The sequence below is a fragment of the Sarcophilus harrisii genome, chromosome 5 (assembly GCF_902635505.1).
Source record: "Sarcophilus harrisii chromosome 5, mSarHar1.11, whole genome shotgun sequence".
Taxonomy (NCBI): Eukaryota; Metazoa; Chordata; class Mammalia; order Dasyuromorphia; family Dasyuridae; genus Sarcophilus; species Sarcophilus harrisii.
In genome coordinates this window covers 227474976-227493138 of record NC_045430.1, presented here as the reverse complement: position 1 = coordinate 227493138, position 18163 = coordinate 227474976, and the positions used below count along the sequence as shown (strand labels likewise).

Sequence of the window (18163 nt, the reverse complement as noted above, 5' to 3'; positions counted from 1 at the left end):
AAAAAAAAAGAAAAGAAAAGAAATTGTTTAATAAACTTGCAAGCTTAAACTGTTTCCTTACTCATTTCATCTTTCACATACCAAAAGACCACTAATATCCAGATCTCCAATTCCAAACAATAGACCAACCTTTTTGAATCCATGTTACTCTTCTCATAAAAGTTCCAAGTCAAAACACTTCTATAAGTCTTCATAAATTTAAACTTGACATAGCCCTAAAGAAAAGAAAATGTAGCTCCCTCCTTCTTGCAGAGGTTGGAAACAGTAAGTGTGGACCACTGTAGATATTGTCAGACTCAATTGATATGTTGAATAGCTTTGTTTTGATGAACTACTTTTTTTCCTTTTTTTTTTTAATCTTTTGTTACAAGGATCAATTCTCTGGGAAAGGAAAAAAGTCTTAATGCAATTTTAAGTTCTTAAAAATTGGGACACTTGAGAGTTGGAAATGAAAATAGCTTAACAACTTGTTTCATCTCCAGAACAAACTTCTCACTTGAAACAGATAATTTATCAATTAAAATATAAACTTCTTGGTGGACAGTAGGCATTTTATATATTTATACACACACACACATTTTATCAACTCTCATCACTAAAAGTGGCCTTATTATTATAAGTTGGCCAGCTATCCTCCACTTGAAAGAACATGGCTGTTGGACCTGCTTACTCTTCCCTTTTATGTATAACAATAAAAAGGCTAAGCCAAAAACATCCAGACTGCTGAATATAAATCTCAACATTTGATTGAAATGTTCGTATCTATTGATATGTAAGGTAGAATTCAAGCTCAAGGGAAAGACTAAGGCGGGTGGAACTAATACAGTGGATAGACCCCTGGCCCTGTAGTCAGGAGAGACCAGAGTTCAAATCTGACCTCAGACTTACTAGCTGTGTAACTCTGGACAAGTAACCTAATCCCAATTGCTCCGCTGCCTCCCTATCCCAACTTCCTCCCCCAAAAAAAAGAAAAAGGAAAAAAAAAAAAGACTAAGATTAGAAATAAAACACTGAGTATCATCTGCAGAGAGAATAATAATTGAACCTATTCAAGCAGGAAAGGTCACCAATGAGAGCATAAAAAAACTAGTATAAAGCCTTGAGGCATGTCCATCCAGTCAGAGGGTGTGATATGGATGATTAAATACCAAAAAAAAAACTGAGAAGTGGTGGATCAAGTAGGAGGAGAATCAGCAAAACCCTAGGAGATGGACAATGAGGAATGACCAGTGGATTTGGTAATACCTTTAAGAATGTCTAGACCATTTAACTCCATCTCTTTTTAACTACTAACACACATACCATCACAAATTTCCTCAAAATTATTGAAGATAGGCTGTTAATGAAATACCAATGTTGCCTGATTTTATTAAGTATCACAATTCACTCATTGATCACAGAAATGAAAGCACTGTCGCATAGTTGTATGATATTCTCAAAAATTACTTTAATTACTGCCATCTCTTATTGCTGTCTTTAAGAACTCATTTAATATTGGAACAACGCCTCTACCTTTTTTTAACTGCAAGGCTATAAACATGGCATACGGGGTACTCATATCCTTATCTTATTAATAAAATCATTTCAAGTTTATTACTTACCAAGTAGACATTGTTGGCTGACTGTAGTGAATAGTACAAATGGACAATAAAAGGACTCTTGCTGAGTGCCAGTGCATCTCTCTCAGCCTGGACTTGATGAGTCATGTTTTTGTTGATCATGTCTGCTTTTTTGACAACCTATAAAAACAGCCACTATACTTAGTATATGAGTTTTTTCAATGATAAAATGTTTTCATATTCAGACATTTATTCATTATAAAAATCAAATAAACTGACAAAAGACTAACCTAAATACTTCAAGGGTACAACTGACACTATGTCATATTAGTAATATGGGTCATACAGTCCAGAAAATCAGGAGGCCTTAGTTCAGTCCTAGCTTTACGGTTAACTGCAAAACCTTTCAGGTGTCTTAGATTCTGAAACCATACATGGTGGTTAGACATTGCTTACTTCCAAAGATTGTTGGAGTTAAGGGACAGAGACAAGACAGTCAATTCTAAAGGATAAATTCCTTACCAAGGAATTATATACTCTTAAGAACAGAGTTCAAGGGGTAGCAATAGGTCAATGGCAAGGAATTCTTGGACCAAACCAGGAGCTGTAGAAACTACAATTAACAGCAATGACAAAGCCACAGAATACTTTCTGAACCAAACATTCAAGGAAGTCAACTATTTATTATCTCTAACTTCTTTCCTCTTTGGAAGGGCGATCCCACCAAGGACTGTACTGTACTGTACTATTAAAAAATGCTGGGTCTTACCCAGAGTACTTTTTCTTCCTTCTTAGAGATAAGCATGAGTAGAAAAACACACCCAAAGGTCCTATTGTAAATATAAAGAAATATAAAGGTTGCTAGAAAGGTTCGACATATCTCAGAGTTGTTTTAATTTGCCTTTCTCTAAGCAATAATGATTTACAGCATTTTTTTCATCATAGATAACTTTGATTCCTTCTAAAAACTGCCTATTTATATCTCTGACCATTTATCAATTGGGAAATGGCTCCTATTTTTATAAATTTGACTCAGTTAATATTTGAGAAGACCTTTATCAAAGAAACTTGTAAAAATAATTTGATACTAATTGTCTATGATAACCTTTTAGAAAATGTAGCTTCCCTGATTATCCCTTTAAATTAAGTCTACTTTTGCTTTATCTGAGATCATGATGGCAACCCTTCTCTCTCTCTTTTTTTTAAAGTTCTACTGAAGCATATGAGATTATTTTCCAGCCCTTTATTTTAACTGTGTCTTTCTCTTTCAAGTTCAAGAAACTTATAAGTTTCTCTTGTAAACAATTTGTTGTTGGATTCCAGTTTTTAATACATTTAGCTATTTGTTTCAGTTTATGGTTGAGCTTACCCTATTCATTTCAAAGTTATGATTATCAATTGTGTGAATAATTATTAATCCCTCCTTCCCATTTTCTCTCTCTTTTTATGCTTTCCCTCCTCAAAAGTCTATTTTTGTTTCTAACCACTGTGTTCCTTAATCTATCCTCTTTTATCACTCCCTCCCATTTTATCTTATTCTCTTCTATTTCCCAATATGTGCAACATAATCTTCCTTTTTTGAATCAATTCTGTTTAAATGCTTCAGATTCAAGCATGCTCCCACCCCTCCCCCCCCCCCCATTTTCCCTTCCACTGAAAAAACTATTCCTTATGTATTCTTTTACATGAGAAAACTTCTCCTTTCCCCCTTCTCTCTCTCTCTCTCACCCCCTCTTTCTTTTTGGAGATTATTCCAACTTAATTGACTTGCATTCATGTCCTTGTTCTATGCAAACTCCTTTTAACTGCCATAATAATGATTATTAGGTTATATATAGTTATTAGGGGTGACATTTATCATCATTTTTTCATTTAGGAATATAAACAGTTCCACTTAATTCATTTCTCTTTCATGTTTACCTTGTTTATGCTTCCCTTTGACTCCTGAGCAAGCAATTTTCATGTTTACCGTTTTATGCTTTCCCTTGAGTTCTGAGCAATCTGATAAGATTAAATAAGTGTAATTCTTTTAAATATATTTCCATATTTATCCTGTTATGCAAGAAAAATCAGATCAAAAAGGAAAAAATGATGAAGGAAAAAAAAAAAAACATAAAAACAAAAAGCTGAAAATACTATGCTTCGATCCACATTCAATCTCCATACTTCTCTCTCTGGATGGAAAAAGCATTTTTCATCTCAAGTCTATTGGAACTGTCTCGATTCACTACACTGTTGAGAAGAGTTAAGTCCATCACAACTGATCATCACACAATCTTGTTTTAACTATATACAATGTTCTCTTGGTTCTTCTCACTTCACTTGGCATCAGTTCATGTAAGTCTTTCCAGGTTTTTCTGATATCAGTCTGCTCATCATATACTTTAATTTATTCAGCCATTCCTCAACTGATGGGCATTCACTCAATTTCCAGTTCCTTGCCACTACAAAAAGGGCCCTCTAGGCATAATTCCAAATTGCTGTTCAGAATGGTTGGATCATTTCACAACTTCATTAACAATGTATAAGTGTCCCAGTTTCCCCCCATCTCCTCCAACATTTATCATTATTTTTTCCTGTCATCTCAGTCGATCTGAGGGGCATGAAGTGGTATCTCAGAATTGTTTCAATTTGCATTTCTCTAATCAATAATCATTCTCGTTTCTTTCCCAATTTTCCTTCTACCATTCTCATCTCTTTCTTCAACTCTTCTACGAATTCTTGTTGGGTTTGAGTCCAAGTAGCATTTTAACTTGAGTCTTTGTTTTTTAACCCTGTTGTCTTTTTCTGAGTTTATATCTTGGTCTTCCCACACTTATATTTTCAAAAATATGTCATCTGTATTTTTAAAATGTAATTATAATATAGAGACAGGATTGATTCTTTTAGATTCTGATTCAAATCTCCATTTTTCAACACTTACTAGCTATATGACCTTGGCCCAGTCACAACTCTGCGTTCCAGGCAAGTAAGAGATTAGGATAGATGGACAACAAACTCATAGTTCCCTAATATATAATGGTCAGTTCAAATCGGGGAAGAAGAGTGGTCAGGGTGAGCATCATTAAACGTACATAAATTTTAAGTTACCTCTAGCAGATAGTTTTTAGCTGACATAGTAAACATAGAAGCAACACTTCTTAATGAGTACTTATTGCATATAAATTTGTCTTGCCTTTCAATAACCTATTTTCAACTATCAAGTATATTCACAATTTATAATCGGAAATAATCTTCAAACTAACGACCAAATCTTTTGTTTCTATAAAAAGTAAAAGGTCAAAAAAGAAGACTGCAGGATGTACAGCCCAATGCCAATCAGGGCAATCAGGGTGTTAAACCACCTAGCCTTTGCAGACATCCAGAGACTCCCCGCCTTGTAAGAAAAAAAAAAAAAAAGGCGGGGAGTCCCGGGACAGTCTCAATAAACTGCCTTTACCTCTAAACTGGAGGGTATCTATCCCCCTACTTCTTAGTTAACAGCGAAGCGCCTCAACTCAATGATTTATAGAGAAATGTGGAAAGTATGTCTTTTGATTAATGATGAGCACTTGGTTTCCTTTACTTCTTGTCTTCATCTTCTCAAGAATAACGGTACAACTCAATGATGTGGGAAAGTCAGTCAAATTGCTATGACTGTTTCCGAGGAAATGACATTCTAAAACAAATGGGCAAATATCAATCTGAAATAGATGACATAAAAGTATACGTCTTTTTAAAAATTGTAGCAATTATCAACACAATGATTCACGCTGGAATAGCCTTTTTGCTGAAACGTGTCACTTTACCTTTTGCCAAAGTCACTTTGCACGATGCGATCCTCAGTCTGAATTTGAAAGGCAGATTCTCTAGGAGCAGGGCCAATTGTCTTTCTGTATATGTATACCCTTAGTGCGGTCTTTGGTACACAGTAGGAGTTTAATAACTATTTCCTGACTAAATGCAGTGCGCTGCCTCGATACTACATTTATAGGTTTAGATACTTTGAAGCCCACCTGACGTACCAGGCCCTGGGCTAAGCTCTTCCTACTTTTCTTCTTCCAACACTCTTGTATTTACTGCTCTGCATGTCCAGGAGGGCGCATTCCCAATGCCGGCCCAAAGCAGGCCCCGGGAGCCGGCCGAATGGTTCCGGGGCCCCAACGACGCGGGCCTTCGGTTGGTGAAGCACAGAACAAGTCGCCGGTTCTCCAGGGGCGCTAGCACGCTTCGGCCCGGCACACGAATGGAATACCCACGCTGTGCGTCAGGAGCACCCCCCCCCGCCCCCCCCGTTCTCCCGCTAGGACGGCCATCGGCGGCCCGGCCACACCTGTTCCCTACACCCCGCTGCGGCCCGGCACCGGCCCCGCGGCCAACAGCTATGAAGGCCTGGGCGGTTTTCCAAGCGCTCCTTGGGGCAGCCTTAGGAGGCGGGTGCTGGTGCCAACCTCATATACACACGAGGCAGTTAAGGGACTCCCTTCGTCTCACACAAGAGGAAACCATCTCCTGGGGTCCAGAGCAGCAAAGGGCCAAGGGCTAATGGCAGGATGTGTGAGCCGCTGCCCCCCCCCCCCAGGGGCCCGGAGCGGGCCGCCCATCCCCCACCCCGCGCCGGCCTCACCTTCACGGCGTACAGCTTGCCGCCTTTCCGCGCCAGGTACACTTTGCCGAAGGCCCCGCGGCTGATGGGCTTCATGATGGCGAACTCCTCAATGGAGGGGGGCCTCGGCACGGCTACCTGCTTCACCGGCGTTTCCGAGATGCCCCCGCCGTCGCCCGCGGACGAGTCTCGCCCAGCCCAGGCGCTGGCCGCCTCTCCCGCCTCCGACTCCGCAGGGCGGCCGCCAGTCAGCTCCATGGCCAGCCTCGGCCCTGCCAGCCCGCCGTGCCCTGGCCGAAGCTGCCACTCCCGCCCCCAAGTTTCAAAACAAAGCCCCGCCCCGCCGTCCGCTGACGTAAGGACGCGTTGGCGTCACCGCGCAGTGAACGCCGGGGTCCGCCCTGTGACGTTGACACCGCCCACTCCCTGAAGGCAGGCCTCGGCTCCGGCACCTGCAGCTGCAGTCCCGCTTCCACACTCTATGGCCTTTGTTGTTGTTTTCGTAAATGTCTTTTGCTTTTTAAAATATTCATTTCATAAGTCAGTTACACAAGACCGCTAGTAAAACCGTTTGGGTCCCTTGGAGGGGGTGGGGCCTGTGAGAGGAGGGAAATCATGTCATCCACATAATTGGCATTAAAAGGTTAAAGAGCACGGAAATCGAAACCTCATTGGGCATCGCTAGCCTAGGCGACTGGGTGGCCCCGTGGGCAGAGCATCGGACCAGCAGTCGGGAAGACACGCTCTGGCTGTGTGACTCTGGATAAGTCGTGTAGTGCGAACGGGGTCAGCGAGAGAAGGGCGGGACAGAACAAGAACGAAGTAGTTGGGTGGAATTGGGGTGCTTGATGGGGGAGGGGAAGGACTCGGTGCGGAAGTGCACCCAGAGAAGAGATTCCCCCAACTTCCCAAGTGCTCTTCCTAGTAAATTAGGGAAATCCTTTCTCTCCCATCGCTCGTCATTCCCTTTTCAGCGTCAAAGATGAAGTAGTTAAATGAATCCAGATCTACCACTTTTTTACTTTGACCGTTTTTCCTGCTCTCTGGACCAAACAAAACAGACTCCTTTTGCACATGACGGTCCTTCGACTATTTGGATGTATCTTGTCCGTAACAGAGACTTAGTACGAGTTTGTTGAGTTGAAAGATGAGGGGGAAAAGAAGTGCAAATGGCCTGGCGCTAATCTTTATGGGAACGCTCCCAACTAGAGAGCGAACAGAAAAAGTGGCTGGGTAGTGGAAGTAAGCAGGGAAAGCCCAGGATTAAGCAAGCTAGGGAGAAGTGATCCAGGAGTGGGCGTGGTTAACTGTTCAGATTCCATAAAAAGGCCAAGGATGGTGAAGGTTTTAAAAAAGCAAACAAGAAGTGATCCAGGAGTGGGCGTGGTTAACTGTTCAGATTCCATGGAAAGGCCAAAGATGGTGAAGATTTTTAAAAAAGAAAAGAAAATCTCGTTGGCAATCAAGAGGTGTCGCCGAGGAAATAATCATTACAATAAGATAGTATTTTAAATTTAATTTATTAAGATAAGGTTTAAAGCACAGCTTAAACAAGCATTTTTTCATGGGGGGAGGGGGAGGGAACCGTTTAAGAATGATACCGCAGTTGCAGTCATAGCAGAAGACTTGGGCCCATTCAGAGTTGAGCATGGATCCCCCTGGAGGCTGAAAGTGGTGCAGCAGTGATGGGTTCCAGTGGGGTGTGGCTCAGGCCAAGGTGAAGGATCAGGATCCAGGCTTAAGCCAGACAAAGAATGTGGTTCATGGATCATTACTAACAGAAAATAGCCTACCCCCTTCTTCCCCCTAAGTCATAGGTGCCACTCCCTTATGTTAGTTCTCTGGTTAAAAAATTATTTTTTAAATCTTGATTTCCCAACCTGCCCTAGACATGGCTCTGGGCTGAACAGGCTGAGTGATTGGTAAGGAAGTTGATTTGAAAGGTATGGAGTAAACAAGACTATAACTTCTATAAGAGACAACTTAACAGAACCAGGAGATCATTATATACTTCAACAAGGATACTATATGAGGATGTATTCTGATGTAGGTGGGTTTCTTCGACAAAGAGAAGATCTAACTTAGTTTCAATTGATCAATGATGGAAAGAAGCAGCTACACCCAAAGAAGAACACTGGGAAATGAGTGTAAACTGTTTGCATTTTGTTTTTCTTCCCAGTTTATTTTTACCTTCTGAATCCAATTCTTCCTGTGCAACAAGAGAACTGTTCAGCTCTGCACACATATCTTGTATCTGGGATATACTATAACATGTTTAACATGTATAAGACTGCTTGCCATCTAAGGGAGGGGGTGGAGGGAGGGAAGGGAAAAGTCAGATCAGAAGAGAGTGCGAGGGATAATTTTGTAAAAATAATTATCCAGGCATATGTTCTGTCAATAAAAAGTTACAATTTAAAAAAAAAGAGAGAGTTGGTGATGAAAATGAGATTTTGAGGCTCAATCTGCCTCTTGGAAGTATATATTTGTGCAAGTCAGTTAACCACTGAGCCTCAATTTCCTTTTCTTAAAATGAGTATTAAAGTTTAATTATACGTCCATATTTCACAGTGTGGTGGAAAAAATCGTGCTTTATAACTTATATGTGTTATATGTATGTATATGTTAATATATAGTTATACAGACATGGACTATTTATGTATATGTGTAAATATACATCTAAATTTGAAAGGTCATATTTTACTGGAGGAATTATTTCTCTCTGTCTAAGGATCAGCTTAGCTGAATTCAGAGGCTTTTCTATCCAAACCCCAGAGGGTTTGTCCATAAGGTAAATGAACTTTTTTTTTGTACCGCAACTTATTAATATATCGATGCTTGAAGGGGTTGTTTATGTTTAGAGTGAACATCTTGTAATGAATACATGGATCTTTGAAGTGCCTGAGAATGTTAAATAAAATACTTGATGGACAGTTTTACTACTGTAAAAAGGCTTTGACTCTGGAATTTAAATAAACTGGAAGAGGAATCAGTTGTTCATTCTGGAAAATGGATTTTCTAGCAATCTTCAACATGACAAAAGACTTGATTGAATAGCTTATTTTCAAGGGTTGATTCTTAGGGAAACTCTCAGTAGACATTATTTCAGAAATAACTAACATATGGTTTCTTCATTTTTAAAATGAAAATGTTGGAATGGTTCACTAAGATTCATTCGTGGAATCTGTTGAATTCCACCATCCACTACTCAAGCCAGGATCTCATTTCCCTTTATGGACCTGAGACTGAAGCAAGCTGATGAAACATCTCTTTTGAAATAATCCCTCCTCTCCTCAAGTGTCCTACATTTATACTTTCTCTTTCTTACTGTATTGAGAAAATTGAACTCCCTTAATCTTTACCATTCTCTTAATCTTTACCATCATATCCCATTCTCTCCTTTTCTTCGGTCTCTTCTTCCAAATCCTCAATCACTTATTGCATGTTGGACATTTTACACTGGATATCGCAGATACATCTCCAGATCAACCTATCTAAAAGTGAACTCAGAATCGCCTTCAAATCTGCCCCTCTTCCACACTTTGCTATTTTTGCTGAAGTTATCACCATTTCTCTACCTTTCAGATTCACAACTTTGACATTATTGCTGACTCCTCCTCTCTCAACATATCTATTGAGAATATATTAAATCTTGTCATTTCTATATCCTCTGGAATCTGACCAATATTCCCTTAATGATATCAGTCTTAGTTTGGGTCTTAATCATTTGTCATCAAAATTATTTCAGTAGACTTTTAACTGATGAGCTCTGCCTCAGTTTCTACTTTAATCCATCTTCCACACTATGGCAAAACTGATTTTCCATATGCACAGATCTAATGTGAGTACCACCTGATTCCTGTAACTTCTTTGTTGAGCTTTTAAACCCCATCCCATTGTGGGCCCAATCTCTTTCCAGAGTCTCATCTGACCTTAGTCCCCCTCCAACATTCTGTGATCTAGAAATACCCATCATCTTGCTATTCTTCGCACAATCTCCATTTTAAATCTCTTGGCTTTTGTACTTGTATCCTCACATAAGTGGAATACATTTCTTCCTCACTGTAATATTCTCTCCAAAATGTAATGCTCTCTGTTGAGGTTTTCTTGGAGTCTCTGGAGGCAGCCTTCGTTTCAATTCAGTAATCACCACAAATGCAGCCAGGTGTTAAAGTTCAAATCCTTTATTGTCTCTTTCAAAGTCCTACCTCCTTTACTTAGGGCTTGGCTAGTTTTCTGGAGGCCTTCCGGAATCTTGGTTTTAGTGGAGAAGTGGAGAAGTGGAGAAGTGGAAAGGCTGCCACCAAGGTGCTGTGCGATGGGAGGAATCTGTGTGAGTCCAAGGGCTTGTGCTCCAGCCTTCAGCCTCAAGCCTTCTATCTGCTTGTCTCTAAATCTCTCTGAATTTCAAGGGTTTGTGCTTCAGCCTCCAGCAGCAACAAAGGTGGAGATGGAATGAATCTGTCTCAGCCTCTGAGAGCTTCTAGTGAGTTTGTCTCTTCTGGCCCTAAGAGCTTCTCCCTTATATGCTCCACACTAAGTATACACCAATCATATCATTATGAAACCATTATTTGTTGTAGAATTAAATCAGTGCTAAACTAGATTTAATCATTGTCTCTTCAATTCCACTTAGTACGTTGTTTCAAGTTCTGGCCCATAATATCTCCTTTGTAGGATTAAATCAATCATACTGAACCATGCTAAATTTGATAACTATTGTCTCTATCAATTCCACTGACTTAGTACCTTGTTAGAATCCTTTGTTTCAAGTTCAGAGTTCTGGCCCATACAACCTCACTTCCACCTAACCTAGTCCTTTTTCTTTAAAATGTAGTTCAAATAACACCTGCTACATGAAACCTTTCCTAATCCCCAAAACTAGTGTTTTCCCTCTGACTTCTTTGGATTTTCTATATGCTTAAATGAGTTCTGAATGTCTTTCCTTTTAAAATATAAGCTTTTGTGTAGGGATTATTTCATTATATTTCTTATCTAGTATATAGCATGGTAACTGGTATGTAATAGTTAAGAAATACTTATTGATTTTTAATTTTAGTTAGCATGAGAGGGTCATGCCTGATTGCAAAAGAAGAAATGACCTGGAGGGAATTATAGATTTAGTGACCAAAATTTCCTACTATCAGCTTTGTGACTAAGTATTATGAAAGGATATACCTGTAATGAAAGAAATAATATAAAAATAGGTACCAAGAGTCAATCTCTGTCATGATCTTAATAGAGTTGTCTGCAGCAGAGGTGTCAAACACAAAATCTCAAGGGAATGTTTCCCAAGGACATCTTGCAATGGTGCTGAATGCACAAACTAAATTAAAATGTAATTGGAAAAACAGTATTTAAAAAAATAAAAATAGAGTAAAACAAAGATGTTAGGTAATTTTCTAAGTTAATATACAGCAGCAAGGATCTTTATGTGAAACGTATTGGTCCACTTATTATTTGACATTACTGTTCCATACTCAGTGCCTCTACTCCATTATCACCCACTAAGTCCTGATTTAGCATTTATCTCTGCTCTCTAAAGGTCACCAATGGCCTCTTCCTTGCCAGATCCAGTGGATTCTTTTCAATCTGGTTTATTCTTTTATCATGCTCTAAACATTTAATAAGAGACTACTAAATTTAAGGAGTGTGTTAGTTGCTAGGGATTAAAGGACTTAAAAAATTAGTTCCCTCTTCAAATGGTATAGTATCTAAATTTTTAAAGGAAAAGTTAAATGAACTAGAGGAAATACAGTAAAACTATACTACTAGAGGACCTCAACTTTATCCTCTCATAACTAGATAATTCTAACCAAAAAACTCCAAAAAACAAGAAGTTAAGGAGGCAAATAGAATTCTAGAAATTAGATATGATAAATCTCTGGAGAAAATTGAATGAGAATATACCATTTTCTCAAAACACAAAGAGAATGATAACAATGAGATAATGTGCCAAAATTTATGGAATATAACCAAGCAGTACTTAGGGAAAATGTTATATCTCTAATTGTAATGGGCTGAGGCTCGAGTTGATGCACTGAGGTCCCAAGCATATGAGGCTAAATAGTAATTGGACCATACTTTATTAATATACATGCTTGGAGAAAGAATGGCCCCTGCCCACTCTTTGTGCAAGTCCCAATGTGTTATATAGGAAATGAAGATTTTGGTAGGTGGAGGCAAAGGGGGAGGAAGAGAGATGGGGAGAGGCTGTTGGCTGGCTTCTTGTTGCAGCTGCACACATTGCTATCGCGATCCCCCTTCACCTCCGATCCCCCGTCACCTCCACAAAGAATAAAGATTGAAGATTTTCCCTTAACCTGAATTCCTGACTCCGGCTGACTTTCAAATACGCGGTCATCACATCTAATCAATATCAATATTATATCAATATCAATATATCAATAACATAGAGTAGATTAATGAATTGGGTATGCAATTAAACTAGAAAAAGAACAAATTAACCATCTCCAATTAAATACCAAATTGGATATCCTAAAAATTAAAGAGATTAATAAAATTGAAAATAAGGTAACCATTGAACTAATAAAATAGAGTCTAATTTTTTGGGGAAAACACACTAAAATTGATAAACCATTAGTTAATACATTTTTAAAATAACTTTTTATTGACAGAACCCATGCCAGGGTAATTTTTTACATTATCCCTTGCACTTACTTCTGTTCCGATTTTTCCTCTCCCTCCCTCTACCCCCTCCCCCAGATGGCAAGCAGTCCTATTCATGTTAAATAGGTCACAGTATATCCTAGATACAATATATGTGTGCAGAACCAAACAGTTCTCTTGTTGCACAGGGAGAATTGGATTCAGAAAGTAGAAATAACCCAGGAAAAAAAACAAAAATGCAAACAGTTTATACATTCATTTCCCAGTGTTCTTTCTTTGGGTGTAGCTGCTTCTGTCCATCATTGATCAATTGAAACGGAATTAGATCTTCTCTTTGTCAAAGATATCCACCTCCATCAGAATACATCCTCATACAGTATTGTTGTTGAAGTATATAATGATCTCCTGGTTCTGCTCATTTCACTTAGCATCAGTTCATGTAAGTCTCTCCAAGCCTCTCTGTACTCATCCTTCTGGTCATTTCTTACAGAACAATAATATTCCATAACATTCATATACCAATTTACCCAACCATTCTCCAATTGATGGGTATCCATTCATTTTCCAGTTTCTAGCCACTGCAAACAGGGCTGCCACAAATATTTTGGCACAGGTCCCTTTCCCTTCTTTAGTATCTCCTTGGAGTATAAGCCCAGTAGTAGCACTGCTGGGTCAAAGGGTATGCACAGTTTGATAACTTTTGGGGCGTAATTCCAGATTACTCTCTAGAATGGTTGGATTCATTCACAACTCCACCAACAATGCATCAGTGTCCCAGTTTTCCCGCATCCCCTCCAACATTCATCATTATTTTTTCCTGTCATCTTAGCCAATCTGACAGGTGTGGAGTAGTATCTCAGAGTTATCTTAATTTGCATTTCTCTGATCAATAGTGATTTGGAACACTCTTTCCTATGAGTGGAAATAGTTTCAGTTTCATTATCTGAAAATTGTCTGTTCATACCCTTTGACCATTTATCAATTGGAGAATGGCTTGCTTTCTTATAAATTAGAGTCAATTCTCTATATATTTTGGAAATGAGGCCTTTATCAGAACCTTTAACTGTGAAGATGTTTTCCCAGTTTGTTGCTTCCCTTCTAATATTGTTTGCATTAGTTTTGTTTGTACAAAGGCCTTTTAATTTGATGTAATCAAAATTTTCTATTTTGTGATCAATAATGGTCTCTAGTTCATCTTTGGTCACAAAAATTTCTTCCTCCTCCACAAGTCTGAGTGATAAACTATCCTATGTTTCTCTAATTTATTTATAATCTCTTTCGTTATGCCTAAATCATGGACACATTTTGATCTTATCTTGGTATATGGTGTTAAGTGTGGGTCCATGCCTAATTTCTGCCATACTAATTTCCAGTTATCTCAGCAGTTTTTGTCAAATAATGAATTCTTATCCCAAAAGTTAGGATCTTTGGGTTTGTCAAACACTAGATTGCTATAGTTGACTATTTTGTCTTATGAACCTAACCTATTCCATTGATCAACTAGTCTATTTCTTAGCCAATACCAAATGGTTTTGATGACTGCTGCTTTATAATATAGTTTTAGATCAGGTACATCTAGGCCACCTTCATTTGATTTTTTTTCATTAATTCCCTTGAGATTCTCGATCTTTTGTTCTTCCATATGAATTTTGGAGTTATTTTTTCTAGATCATTAAAATATTTTCTTGGAAGTCTGATTGGTATGGCACTTAATAAATAGATTAGTTTAGGGAGTATTGTTATCTTTATTATATTCGCTCGGCCTATCTAAGAGCACTTAATATTTTTCCAATTATTTAAGTCTGACTTTATTTGTGTGGAAAGTTTTTTGTAATTTTGCTCATATAATACCTGACTTTCCTTTGGTAGATAGATTCCCTAATATTTTATGCTGTTGACAGTTATTTTGAATGGAATTTTTCTTTGTATCTCTTGCTGTTGGATTTTGTTGATGTATAAAAATGTTGAGGATTTATGGGGATTTATTTTGTGTCCTGCAACTTTGCTAAAGTTGTGAATTATTTCTAATAGCTTTTTAGTAGAATCTCTGGGGTTCTCTAAGTATACCATCATATCATCTGCAAAGTTAATACATTTTGAAAAAGAAAAAAATCATAATGTCAGTATTAAAAATGAAAAGGGTCAATTCACCATCAATAAAGAAGAAATTAAAACAATTATTAGAAGGTATTTTGCCCAATTATATGACAAAAAATCTGACAATTTTGGAATGTATGAATAATCACAAAAGCATAAATTGCCCAGATTAACAGAACAGGAAATAAAATACTAAAACCAATCTTAGAAAAAAAGAGATTTGAACCATCAGTGAACTCCCTAAGAAAAACAATCTCCAGAATCAGATTCTACCAGACAACTCTACTAAGCAAATTCTATCAGACAATTAAAAGATCAATCCTAATACTATGTAAACTCTTGGGGAAAATAGGCAAAGGAGACCTATCAAATTCCTTTTATGACATAAATTTTGTGTTAATATTTAAGCCAGGAAAAGTGAAAACAAAAAGAAAACTATAGACCCTAAAGAATATTATTGATGCATAAATTTTAAATAAAACAGTAGCAAAGAAATGACAAGAAGGTATCACAAGGATTACACACTATGACCAGAGGACATTTATACCAGGAGTGCAGGACTGATTCAAGAAGAAAAACTTTCAGCATAAGTGACCATATTAATAACAAAGTCAAAAAATCATATAGTTTTTCAATAAATGCAGAAAAAAAATCTTTAACAAAATACATCACCCAGTCCCACTAAAAACACCAGAGAACATTACTAAATGGACTTTATCTTAAAATTATAAGTAATACTTATGTAAAACCATCAGCAAGCATTATCTATAATGGGGATAAGCTAGAAGCCTTCCCAATAAAATCCAGCTTGAAGCAAGAATGCCTATTATTCAATATTATACTAGAACTGCTAACTTTAGAAATAAGAGAAGAAAAAGTAATTGAAGGAATTAGAATAGGCAATGAGAAAACAAAACTATTACTTGACATGTTGGTATACTTAGAGAATTCTAGAGAAAAATAAACTAATTGAAATAACTTTAGCAAAGTTGCAGGATATAAAATAAATGTATTAAATTCTCAGCATTTCCATTTATTTCCAACAAGTCCATCAGCAAGAAATAGGAGAGAAATTCCATTAAAAATAATATATAAAATAAGGCAATATAAAATACTTGGGGGTCTACAAACCCAGGAACTATATGAACATAATTTCAAAATACTTTAAATACAAAAAAGTCAAATCTAAATAACTAGAAAATATTAATTGTTTGTAGATAAAATAAGCCAACATAATAAAGATGAGAATTCTATCCAAATTAATTTACTTAATCGGTGCAATACTAATCAACCTACCAAAAATTATAGAGCTAGAAAAAAATAATTTTATCTGGAAGATCAAAAGGTTCAAGGTCAAGAATATTAAGGGAATCAATAAAAAATATGAAGAAAGGTGGTCTAGTCATACCAGACCTCAAAGTATATCATTAAAGTGATAATTATCAAAACAATTTAGTACTAGCTAAGAAACCCAAGTGCTGAATATGTCAAACAGAGTAGGTATACAAAACATTTTAGTAAATAAATATTTACTGGTCTAGTGTTTGATAAACCCAAAGATCCAAGCTTATTATTTGACAAAAATTTCTGGGAAAGCTGGAAAACAGTATGACAGATTCTATACAGACTAACATCTCACACCGTAGAGGCAAAATAAGGTCAAAATAGGTACATGATTTGTACATAAAGGGTGATATCAAAAGCAAATTAAGAAACCACAAAATAGTTTATTTGTCAGATCTATGGGTTAGGAAAAGTCTTCAAAGTTCTATGTAATATTGTTGTAGATTTCCTTAGTGATATCTGTTCCATATATACAGCTCACTACCATTGTACTCTTTAAATTTGTGTGTGTGTGTGTGTGTGTGTGTGTGTGTGTGTATCACTAGCTTTGTACTTTTTTTTTTAACCATTGTACTCTTTAAATTTGTGATCATTTTCCCCATGAACTGGGTGTGCATGTATGGGAGAATATGCCCTAGGCTTATGGTGAGAAGTAACTATTTTGTAACCTCTTTGTATTATGCCATGCTGTCTAAAGGGCTTTGCTCTTTAAAAAAAAAAAAAAAAAAAAAAAAAAAAAGATTTTAATTGACATCTTTTGTTTTACATTATATACATTTCCCACTGGAGCCTTCCTCTCCCCAGCCACCTCTTAAAAAACAAAAAAGGGAAAAGGTAATGCCAGAGAAACTGAGCAAGACAAAGATTAGGTTCTTTAAGGCCAACTGTATTATATTGTATAAATAGAATGCCTTGATGGAAATTGAATGAGGACCGTTTTCATTGTAATATGCGGAGATCTGTTGCCCAATTAATGCCTAATTATCTTGAGAGATATGCTCTTCCTCTAAGAACCAAGGAGAGGTGCATTTTAATATACCCAGAAGTCTAGTTATTTGTCTCCAAGTTATAAGTAGCCCTTGTTCTTCTATCAGCTTAAGCATGCTTTCTATAGCACCACTCCTGGGTGGGGATGGGGAGTTTGGGGGGGGGGGGGGGGGGGAAATCTTTAGCTAGCATCTGTCCCATTTCAGCCAAAAAAGGTTACTAGTTTAGTCTTTAAGAAAATAAGTTCCCTGTTTGTCTATTAACAATACTCACCCAAGTTCCTGGTCACTGGAGACTTCTTCAGTGAAAGTAGGGTCCTTGGTTCCCATGCTTGGGCACCAAATGTGATGTCCGCATATTTTAAAATCAGCCGGAGTCAGGAATTTAGGTTAAGGGAAAATCTTCAATCTTTATTCTCAGTAGAGGTGAAGAAGGATCGGAGGTGAAAAGGGATCGGAGGTGACGGGGAATTACCAATGTGTGCAGCTGCATCAAGAAACCAGCCAGACAAGAAGCCAGCCAGCTGTCTGTCTTTCCGCTCCTCTCTCCGCCCCTCTGCCTCCACCCACCAAAATCGTCATTTCCTCAACACATCAGGACTTGCACAAAGAGTGAGTGGGGGGCCATTCTTTCTCCAAGCACATATATTAATAGAGTATGGTCCAATTACTATTTAGCCTCATGTGCTTGGGACCTCAGTGCATCAACTCAAGCTTCAACCCCTTACAGAGATATACTGGGACCAAATGGATCCATGCATGGTTGGTCCCAGGGCTGAATGAGACTATGGTCTCAAAGAATCTAGCACTAAGTATCGGGACAGCAAGATTTTCATAGGATAACAAGAACAATGACATAAGGGGGGAGGTACCTGGATGGGGATAACCTAATGGGGGGGAGGCACCTAGGATGACACAATGGAGGGAGGTACTGGAGAGGTTACTGATATTCTAATGATGTC

General features: G+C 37.8%; 1 protein-coding gene across 6 annotated transcripts in view; it reads right to left on the bottom strand.

Annotated features, from left to right (window-relative positions):
• The window catches only part of MASTL (microtubule associated serine/threonine kinase like), a 32302-nt gene extending 25782 nt beyond the window's left edge, over window positions 1-6520 (bottom strand). Inside the window, exons 1-2 of one of the 6 annotated variants that reach the window (XM_031939821.1) lie at window positions 6166-6520; window positions 1602-1739 (exon numbers count right to left, since the gene is read on the bottom strand). In XM_031939821.1, coding sequence (XP_031795681.1) covers window positions 1602-1739; window positions 6166-6402 — 375 coding nt within the window. In that variant the 5' untranslated portion in view covers window positions 6403-6520. Of the gene's footprint in view, window positions 1-129; window positions 983-1601; window positions 1740-5347; window positions 5817-6165 lie in introns of those variants that run through there. The other 5 variants (XM_031939820.1, XM_031939823.1, XM_031939822.1 and 2 more) reach the window with 5 other exon arrangements.
• Between the last annotated feature and the right edge of the window lie 11643 nt (window positions 6521-18163).